The sequence below is a fragment of the Puntigrus tetrazona genome, chromosome 7, assembly GCF_018831695.1.
Source record: "Puntigrus tetrazona isolate hp1 chromosome 7, ASM1883169v1, whole genome shotgun sequence".
NCBI lineage: Eukaryota > Metazoa > Chordata > Actinopteri > Cypriniformes > Cyprinidae > Puntigrus > Puntigrus tetrazona.
This window is the reverse complement of record NC_056705.1, coordinates 17689338-17716128: the sequence shown is the minus strand read 5'-3', so window position 1 is coordinate 17716128 and position 26791 is coordinate 17689338. Positions and strand designations below refer to the sequence as shown.

Genomic DNA, 26791 nt, shown 5'->3' with positions numbered 1-26791 from the left:
AACACTGGGGTAAAATCAGACTGAAAAATCCCACTGAAAAAAGAAATATACAAAAACGATTCGGTTTAAACAATAAAAAAGCATTTTGAGACGTAGCCTTTTGGGAACAAGAATAGTCCAGTCTGTTAGACACAGAATCACAAGTCTAAGCCAAAGTTGAAGCCTGCATTAAATCTACTTTTGAAGTTAGCATCAATTTTTTTTTTTTTTTTTTTTTTAGCAGTGACGATGAGGAAACTATCATGGCCACAATTTAACTAAAACGAACATTTTTTATAATAAAATTTTAAAAAGCTTTTTAATACTTATATAAAAAGGAATGCTTTCATCAGAAAAACGTTATTACAGTTATTAATAAAAACAGTAAAAATGAAAACTGGTTAAGCCTTACTCGTATTTTGTAAACAACAAGGCTACCTTTCAAAGTCATAACAGGAGGGGGAAAAGATTCAAAGTTGTAAATATAAAGTCAAAATAATTTTAAAATCATTTCATCACATTCACTGCACCACTAATATTTACTAGCTCTACTTTAACAAGCAAAAATCATAAAATGAAACCCATGCAAGAGTAGGCAAGCAACAGTGGGGACCTGGGCTTGCCTGAAACTACATGAACTATGATCCGATGCAGCAGGCCTCTGTCGTACCCACTGTTGTTTAATTAGGAACACACACGCACACATTCACAGAAGGAGAACGGACGCTCTCTTAAATAGGCACACAGCGCACATGCAAGAGCTAGAGGAAAGCACTGCAGCACACAGGCAGGCTAGACGGCGACAAGAGAGGGCACCGGGCTCGGGCGTTAAGTGGGCCGGTTTCAGTCCAGAGCAGGGTGGCTAGCGAGGTACCTTGGACTCTGACCCGGGTTGTCCGGATTGGTTGGGGTCGGGAGACGGGGGTTGGGCTAGCTCAGGGGCAGGTGGGAAGAAAGAGCCAGCCTCTGGGCTGAGATCCCCCTGAGTGAGGGTGACCGGGAGATCCTTGGCACTCAGGGCCCCTACATTTACATGAACAGCAGGGGGCGCTGTCTCTGCCAGCGGCTCAGGCTGCGTGGGAAGAGCAGCCTCTGCTTTCTGTGAAGGTGTTCAAAAATGTTTAATACATGTGGTCAATCCTCACCACTGAACTTCAGCTGAGCTTCATGATTCTCTTCTGTCTCACCTGACACCAGTACTGTTTCTATTAAGGAAATGTTGCAGGTTCACGATGTTAAGCTCTATTGACAGAATTTGGGAAATAATGCCAACTGAATATAAACATGCACAGTAGTGAAACTGATTATAAGTAAGAAAAAAATGTAGTGGAGTTTTAACGGACTTAATGATCATCAAATGAGAAGTCTCTAATTTCATCAAAAAATGTAGTTATCTCATTTACATTTTTTACATTTAGATTTAGCTGTTACCTAATAACAGCCTATCTAACAACATTTAGTATCTTGGTTAAATATAATCTTTATCAAATCTTAAAAATAAATATGCATTTGTTCAATATTTTATGTTGTGATGCCAAAATTCTCTTGCAGCATTTACAAGTGCATTAACTGCAATATTGTGCCACAAATGCTGTTCACTGAGCTTAACTTATATTGAACGTGGAACATCCCGCTATCATGCAGCATAGGTCGACTCTGGGAACCATGTCATATAATAATTTGCAACTGGACAAGGTTCTGTTTTTACGTTAAGTCTGATGTCAGTTTAATTCTACAGTACAGTACAACGTTTTGGCTCTCTTGTAATACAAGATCTAAGACACTTTGGATATCATAGTGGCCACTGGACCCATAGAGATAAATACATTCACAGTAATATATTTTACACCTTAATTCCATCATGCACATAATACTTTCTTGTAATGACATCATTTTGCATGACAGCAAGGGGACAGCTAGACCACAAGGATGGGGCAATCATTTCACACACTTAAAAGATACAATGTCCTCACTTCCATCTCCACTGTGATCGTACTGAGATAAGAGTCACGGCATCTATGTGAAGTATAACAGCCAAGCCATATTTGTCACATACACACACACACACACAGACAGACAGACATCCACACAACTACACGCTCACAAATACATTTAATAAATACGTGGCAACATTTATTACTTGGTCATTGTCACTTCTCTAGCACTGAAATGATACGGTTTTTAAAGAACTCCTCCTTCAACAGCGCCGCTAGAACACTTTTCTCACGCACACCACGGCCTCCAGACAACAGGGAAGGCGAACGGCTCGCAGAAACGCTACCTGCTGAGGTGCAGGGGCCTTGAACCCTGCGGGGTCGATGCGGTTCAGCGGTTCGGGCTGGTACCCTCCGTATCCAGGGGGTTCCTGGATGACGGGCGGGTCCTCCCGGACGGGCTCTGATGAGCGAGTGATGGCAGGTTCACTGGGCGGTCCAACCTCGTCGTTCAGGGTCTCGTCTAGCTCCTGGTCCGTGTAGGCTCCGCCCTCTGTGTCGGTGTCCTCGTAGTCTGAGGTGTGACGGCTGTCCGTGCTGTACATACTGTACTCACTACCCGGGGCAGATACATAGGACAGGCGGTCATCGTGAAGATCCAGATCATCGTCAGGAGCGCCGTCCGCCTGCAGAGATTGAGATATATATTTTAAATAAAAAAATAAAGCCAGGCAATTATTAATGTTTTATTGTCTCTCTCTATATATATCTTTTCATGCATGATCTTTTATTATACTATTGTAATTTCTTACAATATTGGTAAAACAACACAATTATTTTTATATATTTAAAGCATAAATTAATGGCAGTTCTTCAAATACTTTAATGACTTATAAGTACAATTTAAATCATAGCCTTTTTTACATTGCCGCCATAAAAACATGAGAGTGTAGTTTATATCATCATAGTCCCTATATTAAAATTAGCTTTTATATTTTCAGTTTCTGAAAGTAAAATTCTTTAAAATTCTAAAATTTATCTCTTCAGTTTTAGCTTCAATCATTTTAGTACTTTTTTTAGTCATTTCTTTTTGTCACTAAATACTTTAATTTCAGAATTATTTCAAATAATAGTTTTTTTAAATAGCTTTAGTTAAAAGTAAAATAACCATTCTAAAAATGAGAAACTTATTTTCTGCATTACACTACTAAGAATGCAAGGCATTTTTTTTATCCCTTAATGAATTGAGGGGGTATGCTTCATTGCTGTGAAAATCATTTCCCAAAAAGCATAACCACTTAATTTTTTTTTTTACATTGAGGTTCTGGTACATATTTCTGGTGTAGCATTTAGCCTCATTATGGTGAAGCATCACAATAACAAAACGCAGTCCACCGGGAGGAAGAGATGAAGAACAGATGTTGATGAAATGAACCATGCAGTGGTCAACATGAATGTTGTGACCACAAGACCAGATGCATGGATGACAAACTATGCTCTGTAAATATAAACTTGGAACCAAGGAACCAGATAACCACAAATGAACCCTATGCCTGAAGCCTCAAGTATCCGCTGTGGAAAAGTCTGATGAAACTCACCTTGCCCTCTGAGACCCACACCAGCTGGTTCTGTTGCTGCTGAATGGTCTCCTTCAACGCTCCATACCAGCCATCATTCATGCTGTTCATGTTAATGGTTGCTAGAGGACAGACACAGGAAGGAAGACATCAAATCACTCAAGAATCCAGCTGAGTCAGGTTTTTGCAAAAACAACTTAAAAAAAAAAAAAAAAAAAAAAAAAAAGAAGTTACAGTCTTACTGCACAGCATGCAACATCATTCGTTGATGTGCTCAATAATTCATTGAAAGGTGGATCACTGCTGGATTCTTTCACTTTACAACTGAGTGATCTTTCTGCCCTGTTACATTTACATTTATGAGGCCTTTATTCAAAGTGATTAACAAATGAGGAATGCTATAACACAACAGCCTTTATAGAGCTCAGCCAGTTACAGCGCGTTTGTCTTAATACTTCCATAAAAGTTACGACTAAAACCTGAGATAGCAGCCAGGCAGCTAAATGTGCCCCTTCATGAAATATAACGTGATGTACAGTTTTATGAATAATTATTCCAAGTTATTATAGTGAACTACATTTTTAAATTCACATTAAAGAGGTCACTGTGTGTATGTGTGTGTGTGTGTGTGTGTGTGTGTGAGACGTGTAGCAGTACGTGTTTGATTCATTTTAGCAGACTGGTTCATGTGGAAATCAGGATTCATTTCTTAGTTCTTGAAATGTAATCAATTAAAAGTAAGATGTGGTCAACGTTGCTATGGCTGGTATGTCTGGTTTCGTACAGATATAGATACCATTAAACATACGAACAAGGGTGTGCTTTTGCATGTGAACCAATCCTCAATGTTATTTTTTACAGTAAAGAAAACGCAACCTTAAAACATCTGCGTTTACCTGTGAATAAGTGGTGATTGTTCTTTCTCAGTTTAAGTGCACGCTCATGGAGTTTCCTGGCACTCTTCCTGGATTCAGGACACAGTCTGGTCCTCATGTTCTTCACACCCTGCTTACTGTCAGGATTCAGGAACACTACGATGGGATACCACTGAGCGTAGTTTAGCCGATCCACTGCGTTAGGGGTAATGTCCAACACTGCATGTTTGTCCTGCAAAACGCACACAAAGATGCCTTTTCTTGATTTCATGGACTCAAATGTGTATGGCACACATATAATGCATCCTACCATAACACACCAGCAGGAGGCAGTGGTGCTATTCAGAGAGAGTGTGCATGTGTGAGCGAGATCTTACCCGGTCGATTATCTGTTTGATAGTGTGAAGACGTATGATCCCCGAGCTGCGCTGGTCAGTGCCGGCGTCTCTGGGTTCACTCTCTACACAAGAGAAAACATAATCCATAGTAGCATCCACATACACTTCCTGTGCTCCCTCTCATGCAGTATCTCAGCATCTTCTCCCCTCAAAAGCATACAGTGAGGAGGCAATTCAATATGGATGTGCACATGCGCCCGCATACACAATATATGAGCACCTGCAGACTGTTCACATGTTCCATACGTGTAACATCAATGTTACTACAGATATCCAAATATGAATATTCATTACATCAAGTGGAGGGTGGAGGAGCATCTGTACACCACAGTGCCTAAGAGGGGGTCTGGAATATCTGAAGAACATTTAACATTAAAAAGTGCAACCAGAATAGGGTAAAGATAGTGTGCTTTGACCTTTAGGAGCCATTGTTGACCCTTGACATCAATACATTATTATAGTTCACACAAAGATTAATGTTCTAACATCATTTATTTTTATTAATATTGTTCCAATGAAAAAAGAAATTTCTATAGTCAATGGGTCTGATTATCAGTAAATGATGATTGAGTTTTCATTTTTGGGTGAACTATTCCTTTAAGACGGCAAGCCTGCATCTGTAACCTTTACTATATCATGGTTCTAAAATAGCAGCAACTACAGGAAGTCTTTTCAGCAAAAAAGAAACACAAAAAAGCCCAAGGAATCACAAAATAACACAGGAAGCAGGTGCTTGGGATGGGGGAAATCAATGAGCAATGTGCCTTCATCTCCTCTCAAGCATGACTGAAGGGTTGGGGGATTGGAGCTGTCGATAGCATGAACACATCTTGATTTTTTTTTTTCATCGTTAACATTCCAAGCGGTGTCGATTTGGTGTAACTAAAATAAGGGATGCCATAATAATGCACAGCCTCTAGTAACTATGGTTACTGATGGAGTGAGCTGATGTGACTACTGTATGCAACGTACTTTCCCTTCCATCTGGGTGCTGTGTCTCTGAAAAGCAAATACAGTCATACAGGAACAATGTTATGTAAATAAAGCCAGTGGCCACTCATGGAATCAGTTTACAAGCTGAATTTTAAATGCACTACTGAAATTGGAGAGCAGGACAGCTCAAGTGTGACTGTTCAAGTTAGGTGGATTAGAAAATTGAAGAGCTGAGTCTTATCAAGGCATGTGTGTTAACAACTGGACACTCACTTGCAAGCTCAAACAGGTCAGGCACCTCTCTCGCCAGTTTTTCTCGTGCCACATCTGCGATTGGCCCGAAGATCACGACGGGTCTCAGGAATCCGGCTACAATGAGAAAAAGACAGCTCTGTTATAGTTTTAGCAAAACGGTAATATAGCTATTTTCTGGATGACTGATACTGAAGTTCTGGGTTACACTTTATTTTAAGGTGTCCTTGTTTCAGTGTAATTATACATTTAAGTACTATTAATAATAAATAAGTAATAATAAATAAATAAGAAATATTAATTAACTACACATACTTGCTATGGCTAGGGTTAGTATTACTTGCATGTAATTATTAATCATTTGTAGTTATTATAATAGTAAACATGTAACATGAACACCTTAACTCTTTTCCATCAGCATTTTTGAAGTCTCCAGCCTCCAGCGATTTTTCATTAAAATTCATAAACATCATAAATATCTGAACATTAGTACATAAAAATGAAGAACATACCCTCTCCTTTAAATAATTTTTTTAAATATTTTTATAGATCAACACTTAAATGTAAGTTGGTTTCATAATACAGCAACATTTTAAGCAAAAAGCAGAGAATTTTTCTTTTTTAATCATATACAACTTCTGGATCATATTCAGTACGATGATCAAAGCAAAGATGCAGCAGATCACTTCCATCAGCATTTTCAAAGCTTGCACAGTTCTCTACCACTTCCTGGATCAGCATTCCACTCTGTAACATTAGGTGTGTTTATTTGCTGTTAGTGTGGATGATCGTGTTATGTTTCCTATGCATATGCTTACAATATGAGATTGCTAGTTAATGCAGCTTGCTCGCCTGTGCTTCTGATTGAGTGATTCTGCACTTATTCTGGAGATGTATATTGGTGCATAACGGTGAGAGTCTGTGTTTGCTGGAGAAAGAGTTAAAATAAAGTGTTACTAAGTGATGTGCATCCTTCTCTAAGACACATACATACCTTCTCTTAGAACCACCCTCTCATATGCAGGGAACTTGGTCTGAACAGGCTGAGCTGACAGATCTTCTCTGCTCTTCCGCAGGTTCCTCTTTGAACTGCGCAAACCTCTGAACCTCCAGAAGTCAGCTCGGTCGCCGCCAGCAGTTTTGGGGAGTGTATACTGTACGCTTGATAACTGTTCCGCCCTGATGAGAAGACGGCAAAATAAGCTTTAGTTAAAAATATGTTGAATTTTGATTCTCTGTACAATCACAGACTTGTATGGAGATAGTCATGCAAATCACACTTTATAGGAACCTATATATGATCTAATAACCTGTATATGCCAAATATGATGTCTAAAGCAGGCGTTGGTGTACTGCTTGTGCATGACTGGGTTGATTACCTGTTCTTGTTGGGAATGATGCCTCTTTCCACCTCCTGATGGTTCTTCCCAATGCGAATGGCCAGCCAGGAGCCCAGTTTGCCATTGTAGAGGGTGTCTACCACTCTGAACACCTCTCCCTTATTAAAGCTCAGCCCGTATGGAGACTCCTTCTCATACTCAAAGTGTGTTCTAATGTAGAAGGAGTCGCCCACATCTGACTCCACTATCCGCCGGTACACTAGAGGACATGGCATAAATTAGATGGTCAACAGAAAGTGATAGAATAGCTTTAACATCATTTTACTTTACTAAACAACAGGGCAAGTTACATAAGAAAGAGATAACACAGTCAGGTGGAGATTATTAAAATAAAGCCAGACAAGGTGATCGTGCCCCCAATGTGAAGCAGAAGAGTCTTATGTCACCCTTAATAGCTTGAATAATTCAAATATTATCACGTGAGAAGAATAAGGCAAGAGATATGAGAGACTTGATAGTAGTGTATCTACATGAGAAACACATTTTATCTCAGAAGACATTTCACCACATAGACCAGTGGAGCCTACTAAGGGGCATCAGCACACCTCCAGGAGGACTAATAAGGCATAAGAAGTACTGGAGATACACATTAGATTAGATAGAAAGGATTTCAAATATTGTCTTCGATAAGAGGGTGGGGATCTTGTGAGACAAAATAACCCTGTAATGAGTAAACACAGACAAACATAACTCATACGTGAAAAGCGCATGCATCTGCTCACCATCTTTCTTCCTCTGAGCCAGGATGGTGACCTCCTCACCTCTGGGCAGATCGAGCAGGAACAGCACCGCTTCCTCACGAATGATGTTTGCAAAGTCAACATTGTTAACCTACGAACAGGAGGGAATGCAAGAAGAAAACAGGCTTTAGATCTCTGCGGTGCAATGCTCTAACAATACACTGTTTATTGACAGTGGAAGAGAAATAAAGAGAAGCAGAGAGAAAGAAAATCCACCTTTTCTGTTTCTACTTTATCTTGAAATCACAATCTTAGAGGAAAAAAAAAGAGGCAGAGGTGAACATGCAGTCACGTCTGACAAAATGGAAAAGGAAAAACAATGAGCTGGGAGTCTCACTGTGGGGCAGGGCCTGGAATCTAAGGAGTGTGTGTTTGTGCCGGGAACTTTCATACACGCGCTTGTACAGTACGCACACTACGCTGGGACTTGTGTGGGAGAGAAACAAAACTGTCCATGTTTCATTAAAATGTGTTCAGTGGTAAACAACTCTAAATGAGGCTGACTTAGAGTCTCTGTATTACACATAGCAACTGACAATAGCATAAGACCACTGGAGGCCTGAGTTAAACAATGAACGCCATTGTGTGACCGAAGGCTAAACAAAGGAAAGCTGGAAACAGAGGAGAGACAGGCACTGAGTCAGAGCAGGAGTATGTCATGATTATTTTTGCCCACAGCCACAGGGGTCACACAGTGTCTTCATATTTTTCTGAGAAAAAGTGGGATGTTACACAGTGTTACAGCATGGTGATTAGTCAACAGCAGATGTTCAGTAGAAAGAGAGAGAAAAAAAAAAAGTAAATAAGACATGCTTTCTTAAGATTTCTTTCAAATGATTAAGCATGCTACTGTATCTGCTGCACATCATGCTTTCATGTCAGTGATTCGAAAGTATAGATTTAAGGACCAAATATTATTTAATGTTAACTTAACTTTCACAACATTTTGTAAATTTTAAAAAACTGATTTCAGCTTTAACACTAGGACGACACAATATTAATCCTTTAAAGGCATAGTTCACACAAAAATAAATATTCTGTTATTAATTACTCTCATGTCGTTCCGAACCCTTTGCTTATCTGCTGCAGTCTGTAACATTTTTTTGCTCAACAATGTATATAATTATCAAGTACTCCATGAATCAATTTTCCAAACCATGTTTTTGGCTTGTCCTGTTTCTCTAGGGTACACCTAAAACAAGTGTTTGTGTTCAGACTAATTAGACTGGTTCGGGTGGGTACCGCTGCAGAGTAGCCCAGTACCTGCGTGATTCATCATAGACATAGACAGAAGTAGCTCTGGCTACAATGTTCTTCCACAAGATGCACACAGTTCTGTTTATTAACCGCTAGAGCACCAAAGGTTAGGGATTGCAGCTTTAATAATTAAGATATTCTTGATTAATCCGGGAGCTTTCTCCATAGATGGCAACACAACTGACACTTTCAAGGTCCACAGAATTAGTAAGAACATGATTCTACAACCTAGAATATCCACTGAAAGCACTACGTACGCTGTTCTTTGTCAGCCTGGCAACAAGGATGTGCTGTTTTTGTTTAAATCAAAGCGTAAATATGCATAGACAATGTATTGTTGCTGACAGAAGAGCGTACGTAGTGCATATTCTCCAAAATGACGTTACGGTGCTGCAGCAGGACACAGAGAAAACAAATTATTGAATAAAGTCGTTATTTTTATTTTCTTTCATTCTGCTTGACAACATTCAGATTGAACCACTGATGGCAGACAGAGTATTCTTATGATGTACAACAGAAGCTTTTAATACTGTTAAAATGACATGAGGTTAAACAATAAATGACAAAATTTTGGGGTAGAGTATCCCTTTAATGTTATAAAGCTACAAGATTTTGTCGTGGTACTCTTATGAACGCATGTATTAGTAATAGTTGTATAAAGTCTTTATTTTAGTTTTGTTTGTGCACAAAAAGTATTCTTGTAGCTTCATAAAATTACAGTCAAATCATTGATGTCACTTGGACTACTTTAACGCTGTCCGTACTACTTTTCCGGGCCTTAACCATGTCAGCTGCGTTGCTGTCTACGCAGGGTCAAAGAGCTCTCAGATTTCAACAAAAATAATGTGTTCCCGAAGATGAACGAAGGTCTTGCAGATATTAAAATTGTTGCTGGATCCATGCTTTAAGACCTCACTAAAACGCCTTTAGTTACTTGTATGTAGTGTGTATATAGTGAATGTAATAGACGGTCCTCACCCTGAGTATCTGGTCTCCTTCCTCCAGGCCTTCCTTAGCAGCAGGACTGTCTTCCAGCACACCAGCCACAAAGATCCCCACATCATTTCCTCCCGCCAGCCTCAATCCTACACTTTCTCCTTTCTTAAACTTCACCAGCTTCATACTAGGCCTGGTAACAGAGAACAAAACTGGTTTAGTTTTTAATTATCTGTACACATGCATCTGGACAATAATACAGAACATTATTAATTTGCTAGAAAATTCTAAGGACTAGAAAAGGCACTTGGGAGCACAAAATGAGAACATACAACACTGACCGGAGGATGCTGTCATCATGGGTGACACTGGGCACAGGGGCGTCAGAGGGGCTGACTGGAAGATCAACATCAGGTTGCCCAGGTTGTGCATACACTGGTTTCGGCTCTAAACATACATTTCGGTAAGACACGGACCATGATGTAATAAACATATTTCTCTTAAGAACAGACCCTTAACAGGTAATAAATCAGCCAAAAAAAGAACATGCAGAACCAAACCGAAGCTAGGTCAGATTAAAGCATTCCAGGACAGAATGGAGTAAACAGCAAGGTACAGAGAAAAATGAGAGGTCTGATTTTCATTAGTGGAAAGGTGAAAGTAGGAGTAGGAGCAAGATGGCCATTTTCTCTAAGGAGGTGAGGGAGACTGAACATTGAAGGATTGGTTGCTTTATCAATGTATTAGATCAATTATGTTTACTGTGCCAATTTAGTAAACATCACATGGAATTTACAAAAAAATTAAATTTAAACAAGGTGACTTTGCCTCATCGTTTAAAAAATTGCCAAATGTCACTGGACTGGGGAGCTAAGACAGCAGGAGAACATAAGGAAAGACGGAAGACGGCTATAAGTCTAGAGGTTAAAGTCCCAACCTGGCAGTGGAGGGATCTGTTTGTCCCCAGGCTGTTCTGTGGCTGGAACCAGAAGGGCATCTTCCGTCATCTTAACTGGAGTGGATACCGCCGCTGGTTTGGAGATGCGCTCCTCTTCACGACTCCTGTGACTAAAGAGACACAAAGCTCACAGTTACAAACTGAGATTGGCTTGGCCTCTGCTCAGAAGTAGTTAAAAAAAAATAAATAAAAAAAATAACTCAAGTTTTAGGCTATGTTATATAAGGCAGAGTATATTTTTATGTGTGAATTAAATGACCACTTATTTGTAATAAAGCTGTATAAAAATCCATAAACAAAACAATAGATATTTTTCTAAAACGCACTATCAAGCACATTACTATTATGAGATAACAAGAGGTCTGCCTTCACAGGCAGAAACCAAGATGTAAGCAAAAATTCCGGTTGGTCAAGTTACTAAAGAGCTCAAAAACATTGGTGGCATTTCAAAAACTGTAGATAAGATTTTGGTCAGCACGTATGCAAGTTTCTGAAAAAAAACAAGTCAGACATATTTGTTCTATTTTAATATGAGAGCATCCTGAAGAGCATGTAAAAAAAATTCAGAATAATCATGAACACAATACTTGAAAACAGCAGCGATAAAGATTGGTCATTAGACAGCACCAGATGCCAGTGCTGCCAGTCAGTCTGTTTACATGTTTTCTTGTTAAAAAAATAGGACAAATACTAGAGGTTCTTTTAGGACATTAACACAGCTCACAGACATGTACGTTTTGAGGCATCACAACTTCTCTCTGTTGCATGTTCTAAATTTCTGGATGTGTACAGACACAGAAAGCTGGAGAAGCGTATGAGTTTGGGATCAGGACTGCACTATAGAACCAAGGGCAGATTTCGCACATGGCTATGACTCAGACAGGAAACAGACCACACCTGAAATATTCATTTTTCTCTTCGAAAAACACAATTAGCATTGTTGTGCCAGTAAAAGACTTCTGCTGAGAAATTAAATGCTTATCTTCCAGAATAATAAAAAAAGAGATTAGAAAAAAGTCCTTTTTGCCTAGCAGAGTATCTTAAATCTCTTATGTGCTGGACATGCACAAAAGTACACTGCCGCACACAAACACACCCACACAAAAAAAGGCCTATATAAATCCCAGGCTCTCCTTTGCTCTGTTGGTTTTCTCTGTACTAACACATCCATCACACACAGGCTAAATCCTCCGCTCACATTCTCCTGCATTTGTTTCTCTTGTGACCCGTTACGGTCTAATTGAAACTCATTCGTGCATTAAACCTCTATAAAATCAGTCCTTTTTATAGTGTGTATATAAATTCTATATTATTGTGTATAAAAATACTTTTTTTCCCCTAACTGAACAGCATTACTGTGATTGTCGTGCAATTGCACAGCAAGAAAGCCATTCAATTGGTATTTCTATTACAAGCAGAACAAATTGTTGTTTTACTTATGAATTACAGCAGGTTTTTTTTTTTTGCAAATATGCAATATAAAACAGACTATAAACCCAGAAGACATATTACATCACTAAGTTTGAGTCAGCAAGAAATACAGACAGCTCACTGCAAACAGTGGTTATTAAGCCACACACAGCTGATCCAGCTTCAAGAATATCTTAATGTAAGGAAAATAGAATAATAGAAAATTTTAAAATGTATTTGATATTTAAATATACAACTAGTAATCCTTTAATTTGAATTTATTTTATGTAGACTTTTTCTTTCCTTTTTTATTCATTTAAAATCCATTTAACCCATTAATCTATATTAGGTTCATCTTTCTTTCCCCAAGCAGTTAGTTAAAAATATGACTGCATTTTCTTTTTTCTTTACTTATTTTTTTAATCATGCTTATGTATTCTGAACCATTGTGTATGGAACACAAATCTATATAAATATACTTGCCTACCCTAGCCTAATGCAGAGACAACACTGAATGAATACACTTAACACACTCTTACTTGTGAGAAACTTTATGGAGAGGAGATAAATTAAAAAGAGTGCATCTCTGCGGCTTGTACAGTGAGGAAAAACCCATCTGGTGATGCAAATTTCAGAGGGAATTGTGTTGTCTCTTGTGTGCCAAGGTTAATGAACACACATGCAGGAAAATGAATTCGGGCCCATTTCTACATAACAGCCTTGACACCCACTGGCAGTTTCCACAGACACACACACACACACACACACACACACATACAGAGCTAGTTGCCTCTGCGCTACCAGCTCAATGTGACAGAATGCATGCTAATTCCACTACAAGCACATTGTAATGCACTATATCAAATGCATTAAAAGTGCATTTTATAAACTAAACCGTCCATACAGAGCACAGGACTCACACGTTAATAGGACTACGACAGAACTGCACAAAAAACACAATTCACAAACAACAAATCAACCTAATATCCATGCACTCAGACTCAATCTACGAATACTATCCACTGTGTACAGAGCACAGCACTTACAGCGGGAGCATTCTGGTGAGAAAAGAGCCCCTCAGCCTGTGTAGAGACAGAGCAGTTATTCAAAGGCGAGTGAGTGATGCATGGCTCTGAGATATTAACCTGGCTCACTGACAAACAGGTTCATCATCCCCCAAATGCCTCCAAAACTAGCAGTCCAAGTCCAGTAAATTACTTTTTAGACCATCCGTTTTTGAAGTGGTGCTGAAGGAGGACCCTAGAGCATTCCCATGCTGCCCAGTCCAGTTAATAATCCAGACAGTGAAGAGAGACCAGGGCCAGTTTATATTTATACAGTGCACCTGAATTAAATTGGTTTACATTAATAATTGTTTAATATTTGTATGCCTATATGTACACTATACTCCCCAAGGCTGCATTTATGTGATCAATAATATATTAATAAAAAGCAATATTGTAAAATATTTAAGCAATTCACTTTTTTGTGTCACACAATCCTTTAGAAATCATGCTAATATGAAGATTTCACGCTCAAAAAACATTAGTGTTGAAAATAAGTTTGCTGAATAGTAAGCTAAGAAGAACAGCATTTATTAGAGCATTTTTGTAACATTATGTATGTCTGAATAACTTTTGATCAATTTAATGCATTAATGCAAAAATAATATGTGCCTGCCTTAGCTCCATCCAAGATTTCAAACTTAAAACTCAAACATCAAGTTTTTATTGCCATTATCAAGTTTGACAAGGTATTGCTAGGCACTGTAATTTTTTTGCTTTGGAAAAATATAAAATGTACCATCAAATTAAACTGCAATGAAAACTGAACTGACTTTAGATCTACCATCTTTACATTTAATATCATCCAGTGGAGATCAATGATACAAGCAATATCACAGTCACTGTCCACATGTGCAAAGCAAATTATGTACACACACACACACACACACACACACACACACAACTGCTAGAGCCGTGGCAGTTCTCTGAGACTTGAAAGGCATCAGTGTCTTGTTGAGGTGAGAGAGCTGATAATGAGGTGTAATCTGAGTTCAGATATTAAGTGAGACGCTGCTGTAGACAGACAGGTGGAGGATGTGCAGGGCGCAGGGTGTGAAATTTCATTAAAATATAGCCTGGGGCAGTGTGGGGATGTGGGATGTAGAGAGCAGCTGCTTTAATGCCAAGAAAAATGGCATGTCCCCTGGGAAAGGATCGGCACCTTGTGGCATTGTCTTCTTTTTCATCCTTGTCTTTTTACTTACTCACAGTCTCCTGGAAACACCATCTCGTGCTTTTTTTGTCTTGCTTCCATCTGTTTTACACACACTACTTCACACTACTTATCTCTCATGATTTCCTTTGGCCCTTATCCACCACTTATATAATGTACCATGGTGACCACAGTTTACCCAGAATACGTTAACATAATATCATTAGTGGAGTATATAATAATAATTATTCCAATTTTTCATTTAGTATCTTTCATCCAGTTTTATTTAAAGCTGTCTATCAATTTTAAAATCACATGAATTATGTGAAACTGATTCATTAATCAAATTTTAATTGAAAAATTAAATCAAACAAATGAAGATAAAGACTCAAATAATAAAAAAGGTTACAAATATTATTATACACAAATACAATAGATTGATAGCTATTTAAATAAATAGTACATATTTTGGTAAAAACTGTGGTTACCACAGTAATTTTTTGTTCATCTGTTTATGTATGCATATATATCATATTTGTGATTTTTACCTGACGTTCGATAAATAAACCTGTCATGTTGTCATGTTTTCAAGTGATAAATTAAACTAGTCACTAGCCAACAAGTCGCCCTTTGATTTTTTTCAACTTAACTAATTTCACGTATTTGCTTTGCTAAAACTACTCCGCTAAAAAACAAAAACTGATTACACATACATACATGATATAAATGTATACATAAAATATACACATATAGTATAACAGATATCCAAAACACACAGATTTTTGTGTCTTATACAAACAAACAAAAAAACACTGAAAGAAATCATGAGACCACTTGCTGTCAACACTTCTCACATCTACAGTGCTAGAGCACATCTACTACGTTAGTTAAGACAGCTACATGAGCTCAGCTCTACTGTAGTGTCAAACTGAGTTACGGTCAGCCAGCTCACTACACTATGACCGCCACTTACACTCTCCTGTGACTGCAAGCAAAACAAAATGAAAAAACAAATATTTCACACAAGTACAATGAATGGGAGTAAGTGTATTTCTGAACATCTGCTTGAGTGATTATTCTGATTCGTACGAAAAATAGCAACATTTAAAACAGGGTCAGAGGGTAAGGGGGGATGGAAACCTTGAAATATCTGCTGGGGAGCAGTAATCAATCAGAGCACTCTTCTGTCATTAGGCAGATCGATGCAGCCTTACTGCTCTAGCTGACATATGAACCTGCTAGTGGCTGAGATGTGACTTGCATGCATATCATATACTATACATTCATCTCTCTAAATTAGTTGAGACAATCCAAAGCGTGATGTTAACCATGGCAGTGAATTAAGGGGCATGTTTGAAACTTGATGAGGTTTTGTTTGGTTATTGTAAGAATTTCTGGTGTCTCTTACCTGCCGTTGCTCATCTGCTGTGGAGAGTGGCCGGAGATGTCGGAGGGCTCTGAGCGTTTGTCAGGGGAACGGGATCGACTGCGACGGGTGCGCTCATGGGAATGATCTGATGCAAGTGAATGAATTTCTGAAATGTCTGTTGAAACAAATCATGATTTGCAACTGTCAATTTAGTCCAAGTTGAAAAAGTCCTACAAGAAAAAGGCCAAATAAAAAAGGACAAGCCTATGCAAGTGAAAAATATAAAGATTTTTTTTCAGATGAGCATTTTTAACTACGATGATCTCACCGTCTCTGTCTGAATTAGCTGAGGGAATGCTATCGTCCATATCTGGAATGTTTAGGAGTGTCGCCCTCTCATCTCTCTGCACCACCATTTTCAGCTTGCCTTTCGATCGCTCTATAAGCTTCTTTGCGTCTATCAAAGACAGGTTCTCGGTCACTGTTCCATTGATCTATATGAAGAGGAGAGGGAGAACAGAAAGGATACCATTTTGTGGATGCACTGTGGATACATAATTCTGACATTTTGCATTATACAGCTTAAAAAGAGACAAATAATATAATCCAGGTATGAGGTATTTTGATCAAATTAAGCATTTTTAAATGATAAACTCTCTTATCTCTCTGATTAACCCTGCAGACAGCAATATGCAAATAAAGAAACAATACAATACTGTTCAAAAGATTTTAATGTCAGCATGACTTTTGTACAAGCTTCCTGTGACTCCTTACCAAGGCTGCATCTATTTTGATTAAAAATGTTTTTTAATATACTTTAAAATATAATATTAAAAGTATTATTTATGTGATGCAAGGCTGAATTTTCACCCGCCTTTCAATCAGAAATTAATCTACTATGCTGATTTGGTGCTTATCATATAATCCTTTGTAACATTATAAATGTTTTCAATATCTCTTTTCAAGGGTTTAATGTATAATTGCTAAATAAAACAACAGTGTACATGCAGAAAAAAAGCTGCCCCTGACTTTCTATTTACAGAGATTTGCAACAAGCCTGCTGGCATTGTGCTCCGTGCCCTGCAGTTTCACTCCAGTGCTCTCTGGTATATGCTCTGTTCCACTCAGTAAGCACTAGCCTCATTTAGCTGATGACAGCTCATAAACTCAAATGGAAAAGCCAAGTAATTTCCCTAATTAAATAACTAATAACTTAGTGTTAGAAATCTTATTCAGCCTAAACTAGACTGTCAACTGATAATTCTTGTATTCTTTAGTAGAAATAAAGCTGTACATAGATATAAATCACATGAAGTTACATAAAGGTGCTGTAAGAGCCTTTATGGAAATATCCCTAAAAATATCACTCATCTGCCCTTGTCTTTGTAAACAGACAGTGACCACAAGCAACTGTCAGATTCTTCATTCAGCCAATGAGAAGGCTTTTATGGCATTCATTTTATGCCTGTCAATCATACTGAACATTAACAGTGGGTAACCCATATATGAGAAGCCAAACGCTAAGACCATGATAGATTAACTTGGAGCAGTTTTCAAAGTTTAGAGAGAGCCCAATGTTCACCATTTATCATCTGTCAACATTGAAATACACAGCCAAACATCTTAATAGAAATAGAGAGCCAGAGGAAAATAAAAGGTACTAGTAACTACAGCTAGTACTGCTCACTCTATGCTTATACACTTGTGAAACCTTCTCCGATTCATCCCAAACATCACTTCTCATACCTTCAGGACAACGTCTCCCTCTTGTATGTTGCCGTCACGGGCTGCAAGGCTTTCGGGAGAAATGTCCTTTACAAATATGTGGCTGGCCAGACGCAGTCCGTATTCTGCACACAACAGAAAACACACACAAGAATGAACAATAACAGATATAATCCACTTGAATTAATGAGTGACTGATAAATCTGGCTACTGAGTAACTTACTACAGCTTTGTTCTTGCTGAAAGCACACTGTGGGTATTTCTGCCAGTAGACTAATCACAGCTATTAGCTAATGTACAAAAGCCTGCACTACACCTGTTTACACATTCTAATATGTCTGCCAAGCCCTCTGTTAAAGCCATCAATAGTAATTAACAGGTTTGCCCTACAATTTTGAACAGCTCCACCCACCTTCATTCTTCCGGGACTTGACGAGTGTGACTTTGGAGGGTCGTGGCGGGACGTTGGACGCAACTGATCGTCTGTCTGAGCGTGGGGAAATGCTCCTCTCACGGGAATTACTATGGTCTCTCCTTCCAGTGCTGCCGCTGCGCTCATTTCTTCTGCTAGTGCCTCCACTCGCTCCCCCTGCACGTGCCGGTCCCTCATAATCATCTTCTTCAGTGTCGTCCTCTTCCTCTCGCTCTGACATAGTCTCTCGGTCTCCCCCTCGACTTACAGGAATCTGCACCTTCCGCTTTCTGCGGATAGTCTGAACACACAATGTTAAATTTCAACCTGATGAATAAGGTTTACATTCTAAAAGGTAATAATACATTATACTGATATATTAACATTAACAAGGGCATTAAGCCCAAAGTATATACAAAGTGTACTAGTCTAGTCTAGATGGTCTGTATATAACAGTGCATGAGAGAAAAGAATGTTGAAAGAGCGCAATTCATTCGTTATATACCATTATTAAACAGCCCTCTAGAAAACTTAACTCTGATTGGTCAGTGCAATCAAATGTGGCCATTAATTTCCCCAAAACACTTCAATATGCAATATAATTAATTAGGCTTTCATTTTAGACTCCGAGTGTGCATTATGTTCTTACATATCTGCATTTAAAGTGTAGATTATGTCAGTAACAGTTGTGAATGTGTGTATCCATATCGTTTTGTATCGCAGAAACCCTAGAGTACTTATCAAACTATGCACTTAAAAAAAATCTAGCTCTAAAAGGTCATGCCTCTTAAGAGAGGACAAAAAAAATAAAGTGTCTAGACACTGACTAACAGCTCCTGTATGCTCACAAAGACAAATACTCTGCAGTAGTGCAGCTTGACTCCCAGCATTCCTCACTGCTTAATGTAATGCTCAGTCATGACTGATCACCTCCACGTCCTGCCTCCCTCAAGTTCTTCCACTCTCCATCACAGCCCACTACTCGCATTCGTAGTCCAGACTCAAGGTTGTAAAGGACTGATGCAATGTACAAGGGATGATGCTGTGTTGTTAACTTACAATTTTGGCATTTTTTCCACTTTTCCTTAGCTGCTGAACAGCGTAGGCATGCTCCACATTGTCCATGGAGACACCGTTTACCATCACCACTCTATCATTCTCTCTGCAGACAAAAAATTATATATTTTTGTGAAGAAACAAAAATGACTTTTTAGCATACATAATGTTTTAACAAATATAGATTTAAAAGTAAAATGTTATAATTACATTACATATACACACAGAAATATAAATATGTAGAAAAATATTTTCGAATAGCTTAATTTTCTAATATCTTACTGTAAAAGTCCCTCTGCTGGTCCTCCTTTAAGCACATCTGAGATCACTATAGAGGTCTCTCCGCTCTGGAAATGAGGGTTGTCACGGCCCCCTGAGATGGCGATTCCAAACCCGAAACCTGGCGCCTGCAAAGGAAATGAACATATACGGTGTACAGTGAGCTCTTGGAATTCACAGCACATCTCTGAATAATTACATTACGTGGGATAGAATGATGAAAACCACTATGTAGGTTACTCTGTGTCTGTGTGTGTGTGTGTAATATGTGTTTGCAATGCCTGGCAGCTTTTCAATCTCCCAGGTGTCTGAAGCTCCGAGCTCTCACTTTTGCACTCAAGCAATCACAAAGAAAGGAAGATGAGAGTGAAGAGGTAGAGTGACAGACAAACTCCAGACAGATGGCCAGAGGGCAGAGCTCTGTTTAGAGCCTTTCCTGATGTCACCGGGCGCCTTCACATAGACACACTAGTCTGTTCTACCTCTCTCTCTCTGCCATCCAAACCATCTGGCCTTCCTCTAAACACAAACAGCTATAAATCATATCAAGAGCCTGAGCAGGTGAGGAGCAGATATAATCACAGGGGGAAGGAATACAGCCTTGTTTATTTTGCGGATAGTAACAGAGGCAGCTATGTAATACTGTTAGCCAGGAGCGGTCTGACACAGCTAAAGAGATTCCACCTATAAAAAAAGGCCCTAGTAAAAGGCTTAGCGCTTGTACACCTGTCATCTTGTCTAGGCTGTCAGTACGTCAAAAAACAGGTCACAAGTGGGACTGACTGAACTTAAGTGTTACACCGACATCAGGTTATAAAACTGATCCAAGATGTGTGTGCGAGTGACCACAGTACTCCAGCTCTTAAAGAAGGAGGGGCTTAATATTTCTGTGCCCAACTGACTGTTGCATAATCTGACTCTTTCTCGGACTCTGGTTTAGATAGGTTGGAGCCTAGGAGCATGCAGGAAGAGGAAAAGGAACAGGAAGTGGAGCAGAGCAGGCATTTTGTCCTCTCACACACTGCTTCCTGCCATCTGGGAGATCAGCTATTGTGTACTCAATGACCACACATCCTGTAACTAGCCATCCCAAAAGAGAAGAGAGAGGAATAGGAAGAAAGAAAGACAAAAAGAAAGAATAATGATGCACTAATATTAACATTCTGGTTATTCCCCCGTATAACACACACATTTCTATGACCAAAATCATCATTAGAGACTAATTTATACATACTTTTTGTGGTTTTATTTGTGGATTACAAACTGTATGTGCTATTGCCCTACACCTAACCCTACCCCTTTCAGGAAACTACAGGCTTTAAAAAAAAACATTTAACACAATTTAGTATGTTTTTAAACCATTTCAATTATTGGGACATTGGCAGTGTCCTCATACACCACTTTGTAACTTAAATTGCAATACCTCTGTCATACCCATGCCATTAAATAAATGCGTCACCATAAACCACAAATACCAAAACACACACACACACACACTGGGTAGTATAGGTATTATTTATGATAGTATATTTATTTACATAGATTTTGAATTACATTTGGTGCTATTACAGTAGGCCTGTTTGATGATGGCACAGTTACTCTAAATGTAAAAAAATAAAATAAGCATGCACAATTTAAATAATAATAAAAAAACGATATATAATGCACATAAATAATACAAAATACTATATAATAAAATGCACAACATAATAAGAAAGAAAGAATGCTGGGGACATTGTATGAGTAATGGTGAAGTAGGAGAATGTAGAGGGAAAGAAAATTGAAGCACCAAGTGAAGAGAGGAAATAAAGAAGGTTGAACACTCACCCTGTGAAGAGTCACCGTGTGCTGTTCCCATATTACAGTTTCCTCCATTGTTGTACTCTGAGAGAGAGAGAGACAGAAAGAAAGCAATCAGTTAGGACAAAGTCTAAGCACAGACAATGAGTTTGTATCAGCAGGTATTTCTCCTCTTTGTCAGGAGGTGATTTTACCGTGACCTCCATGAGCTGCAGGACTTAAGCATATTTACCAAACCAGCTCTTTATGCTTGAAGTAAATCGGTATGTGTGTGTTGGTCTGTGCAAAGGCTGCCAGAGGGCTAAACACTACTGCAAAGCTGACTATGACCATGAGCGCCAGATACACACACACACACACACACACACACAACTGAAATAACAACACTACAAAGACTTGAACAGCCCTTGATAGAAGCTATCCTGATTTTAAACAGAAACATAAATGAATCTAGTTACAGCTATTTTTTCCATCACTGACGTTTACGCCATGTGCATAATAAAAGCATGTGATTAACAAAGCTTATTGACACTACTAGGAAAAATTAAAATAGCAATGAAATGAAAGTAGTGGCAAATCTTTCCGTAGTCTACAAGGATCAAAACTAAAATTAAAAATTAAACATACAGAAATCAACGGTTTACAATAGTGTCTATAGCATGTTGCATGGACAACATATTATCAATTCATCAATTAATTTATGGGTGGGTTATAACACTGTAACACCATCAAACAGAGCAGATAGATGCGATCGCTATTCAAAAAAAAAAACCTGCCCAAAATGCCCTCAGCTCCTGAGATATTCAACTTCTCTTGTCTGACCAATCAAACGACAGCTGTCCCACTCATGTCTCTGCTTTCGATGCACACATCATATAAACAAACCGCTACAACATGAACAAGCTGCACTGGTACAAGTCAGAAGGGACAGATGCAGAGAAAGAGAGAGAGAGATGGGGAATGATAAAGACAAGGAGAGGAAGAGCAGATGGTATTTATAGCTCTAACCCTGAGCTGAGGTGAATGGTTTGTGCTTCTGCTCCTTCACCCCTGTACTGTATATGCCAGGCTGGATAAATTATTACAATAGGTCTGAGAATTTCAAACAGACTCAAGTACTAATGGTGTACATATTACATTATTTTCACTAGATTGACACAATGAAAACTTTCTATGTGTCAATATAAGACTGCAAAAAAAGAACATTAAGATGTGAGAAAACAGTTTATAAAAATAGTTAATTAACATAATATCCCCCATACCACCCGCTGTACAGCACACTTAAACATCCAGAATATCTGCACTCAAAACACAGTTTAACCCTCTGACCTGTTTACCACGCTGCTTAGCAAGCATCTCATTCATGGTTCTAATTGGCACAGGGGCGATATTCAGTTCATGCCCCCATTTCTACCCCTCTGTCTCATGGTCAGGCTTTATTGTGAGAGTATCTGACCTATTTGAAAGGCATCCACCTCCCACAATCTCACCATGCCTCGATCCCCTCCTCTGACCCTCATCCACACATTCCTTTAATGTGTCTGTAGGGTCAGAGGTGCTCGATTCATCGGACTGTAAGAGCTGACAGCAGGGGCCCCGACCATGAGAAAAATGCCCATGAAGTGAGCCATGTGACAGAGCGAGAGAGAGAGGCCTAGGGGTTCTTGTCCTTGGTGGCGGAAGAACAGCAGACTGTTCAGGCTTAAAGAATGGCCCCATTACGCCTGCGTGAAAGCTGAGGCAAGGTCAGGAGTGGAACGATAAAGACTGGAATACACTACATGACTTTTGCACAGTTCATTTTTTTTTGTTTGGTTTGATTTATACGAGTCGATGCCAGTCTGAAGATCTGAACTGACGGATTACACAAACACAAAAAAAAAAATATGTAGCTGTAAGATGTAAGATGGGCACAGAGCTTCAAACTACCAGTTGATCCAGTTAGAGCATATTGAATATTATTGATTTAGCTACTTTTAGAAGACGTTGTTATTTGCTATGCATCTCCTAGTGCATGTTTCTGAGCAGTGAGATTGAGTTCTGAGTAACTTAAATGTCTGAAAGTGTGTGGTTCTTAGTTTACCGCACAAGGCTTGTTTTTGTACATAACCATATTCTTAAAAAAATTTTAAAAACACATTTCACAGTTGAAAAGCCATGTAGTGTATTCCAGTCAGTAACAAATCTTCTAGAAATTTAAAAAGGTTGAAGACATTTGAATAAATTAAAAAACACTCATATTTACTGTTCTTCGCAACTAGTTGTCAAATGATTTTCAATGACATATCATTCATATATTCATATATATATATATATATATATATATTATAATATTATATATATATATATATATATACTCAAAATGGCCAAATCTGCATTAGCCACCTCTGGCTCAGTTTAGTTACACATAACATTTACATCAGTCTGGAAAGAATGACATTTACACTACCTCAAGGTTCCTAATCTTCACTGGTCTATTATCTGTTACAAACGCATAAGACTTTTTTTTTATCATCTTCAAAACACAAATGAGCATATAAAATAAATCTAGAGAGAATAAACCTCAGTTCATTTAAATACAATTATAATGCCTTTATGAATGTTTGAGGAGCCAACATCTTAGTGCAATGGACCTTCAATGAAACGACAGAATTCCGAAGGTTTCATTAAAACTATTTTTATATCAAAGATAGGATATATATGGATATATAGAAGCTGATTGTGAGCAGTGTGTGTGGTCAGATAGCAGTCAGACAGGAGAGTCACTCCAAAGTGCTCGAAGCCGTTTATATAAATCAGGCTAAGCACTTCTGATTCTCTAATCTGAAGAGATTATCTTTTAATTAATCACAACAACACACAGGTAAGTAAACACACTGTTCTGAAATCGGAGCGCTGTGAAACTCAAAGATAAAACCTGACTCCTAAAACACATTTCAGAAGGAACGTCTGCAGATTTGACCAATCCGATCTTAAAATACCACTCTGTTCCTGCTAAATTATAGATTTTGAATCTAATTTTCACCCAAAAAGCCGTCCAGCGCACAGAAAATGTAATTATTTTTAAAGCCAAAAGAACTCTCCCCTTGAAGGGCAATTCAAAACAAGGTCTCATTTTGCAAAACAACAGTCTGAAACACAGCGGAGATCTAATAATTCCCTACAAGCAGCAGCAAACAATAAGTCTTTTTGTGCTCAAAAACTCCTGGGTATATTTATACATTCACGTTTATTCAGGCCTGAGGCCTAGCTGAAGTAGTGCTGCGCCAAGAAACAAAGGGCAGACATTGGGCAGTCTCGCTCTGAGCCAAAGAATCATTCTTGCACTAAAGAGACTCTTTGTTTCAAGCAGACCTCAGACCTGCCAGAAAGAGAGCAGGGGTTCAAAGAGCCCAGATAGGCAGCTAATAGTGAGCTCTGACAGCCAGGTGAAACTGAGAGGCTTTCTACTAGATCAGTGGCCATATTTTCTGGGCCAACAGCTTCACTAAAACAGGCAGGCAGCTTAAAAGGTGGTGCACTACTACTCCAAGAGATTTCTCTCTGGATCAATAAAATTGATGCAGAAACCAACTGCTGGTTAGCAGCGCCTTTGATTTTGATAGCGATAAGCAGTTCCAGGGTGTTTTCTAGCAAGCTGCGGCACTCGTAGCTGTTAAATAATGAGTGTCCTGGTCATTAGACCCCTCAGCACACACTACAACAGCACAGCTATAATTTACGGTCTAAACACAGGTTTCTGTGCAGTGTTTCAAATAATACTGACTGCTTTGCAATGCAGGAGGCAGGTCCAGATGTACCAGAGTGTGTAAACTGAACTCTCTCTCAAAGAACATTCCAGCAAACTCGTTTCTCACGCCTACATTAAATAGATACACACGTATATTAACACAACAAACACAGCTTGGCTAAATTTCCTGTGAAACTTCTTCAACTGCTACAACCACTGAAATTAGAGCTATCCCAAAAAAAAAAAAAAAAAAAAAAGACTGAGAAGTGTGTTAGTGTGGAGGACATAATAAACAGCAGATGTAAGAGCCGTAACGTAGAACTGCGAAAGAGACTTCAACCTGAACCACTAATCTATTATTGATGATGCCAATGTCAGCTTGACTCACACACACACACACACACACACAAAACACACACACGTTTGTCTATTTTCCACATTAAAGCACAGACTTCACATAAAAATGTTACAGCAAGACATGTTATACTGCTTCTGCAGCAATTAAAGCGCAATTTTATGTCTTTGTTTCCCTGCTAAACATTAAAGCTCATTTCTGCTGAAAATCTCCTGTTGATTAAGATGCTGACCATGTTCTTTCTGCTTTGAATAGGAAATGATCCATTAGCCTTATTCTAGGAAAAACCCACACTGGATAAAATGGGGCAGAAACAGCTGAACTGATAACAGCATGTTCACGTTCATTAAAACTTCTTAATTTAGATTTCAATTGCAATTTGTAATTGCATTTCTGTTTCTTGCATTCTCATCCCGAGCCTAAACCAAACCGCTGTATCGATGATTCAGTAAGGTCACACACGTCACCTACAATACTGAATCTGCGCGTTTAGGAAGGAACAGTCGACAGTTGACACCGGCCTGTGAGCAGAGCTCTGATTGGACTGGACAGGACGCAACCAAGAGCTGGAATTTACTGCAGGAAGCTCCTTCCTGTTTGCAGAGAGTATTTTTGACTTTAAAAGAAAACACCCAAGCAGTTATGGAATTGCCTTAAATCGCTAAAAACAAAACACAATGCTGTGAACATCACAAAAAAATATATATAATAAAATAATATAAACATTTAAATACATACGACAGAATTAGAATTATGACAGAATGATTAGAATTTTAAAAAAACATTATATGACCAAATACCAAATCAGAAAAACAAGAGGAAGCACTGAAATAAAACGATCTTCTGTACTGCAAAACAGCAAAAGCAAAAACATTCTCACTATGGCTTCTGTCCCATTGTCTCTGAATGACTCTTAAGGGTGTACTTGAGTCCCCCTTTGATAGCAGCTATGCTTTTTCTATGTGACATCTTCATTTTCAAAGCTTGTGCCTGAAAGAGGGCTGCAAGGGCTTAGGGGTATTTGGGACAGGGTCTATGTCAGCAATCACTGAGTGCACTGAAGACCAGAGGAGGTTTTAGTGCAGATTTTGATCTACTTTCACTACTGAAGACATACATTACGATTTGTACTTTTTTGTGAATGCCTTCAGTGATCACAAAAGCTGCATTTGTTTAATCAGAAGCCTACAATTTGAACT

General features: G+C 38.6%; 1 protein-coding gene across 10 annotated transcripts in view; it reads right to left on the bottom strand.

Moving 5' to 3' along the window:
- Positions 1-26791, bottom strand: part of tjp1a (tight junction protein 1a) — an 88678-nt gene that overhangs the window by 8095 nt on the left and 53792 nt on the right. For 6 of the 10 annotated variants that reach the window (XM_043243547.1, XM_043243549.1, XM_043243550.1 and 3 more), the window contains 20 exons: positions 21535-21591; positions 19711-19835; positions 19432-19534; positions 18373-18673; positions 17982-18085; positions 16564-16729; positions 16275-16410; positions 11219-11349; positions 10623-10728; positions 10324-10474; positions 8071-8179; positions 7328-7547; positions 6943-7127; positions 5970-6065; positions 5736-5762; positions 4743-4825; positions 4387-4597; positions 3512-3612; positions 2261-2599; positions 854-1078 (listed from right to left, as the gene is read on the bottom strand). In XM_043243547.1, coding sequence (XP_043099482.1) covers positions 854-1078; positions 2261-2599; positions 3512-3612; positions 4387-4597; positions 4743-4825; positions 5736-5762; positions 5970-6065; positions 6943-7127; positions 7328-7547; positions 8071-8179; positions 10324-10474; positions 10623-10728; positions 11219-11349; positions 16275-16410; positions 16564-16729; positions 17982-18085; positions 18373-18673; positions 19432-19534; positions 19711-19835; positions 21535-21591 — 2976 coding nt within the window. The remainder of the gene's footprint in view (positions 1-853; positions 1079-2260; positions 2600-3511; positions 3613-4386; positions 4598-4742; positions 4826-5735; positions 5763-5969; positions 6066-6942; positions 7128-7327; positions 7548-8070; positions 8180-10323; positions 10475-10622; positions 10729-11218; positions 11350-16274; positions 16411-16563; positions 16730-17981; positions 18086-18372; positions 18674-19431; positions 19535-19710; positions 19836-21534; positions 21592-26791) is intronic. The other 4 variants (XM_043243548.1, XM_043243557.1, XM_043243552.1 and 1 more) reach the window with 2 other exon arrangements.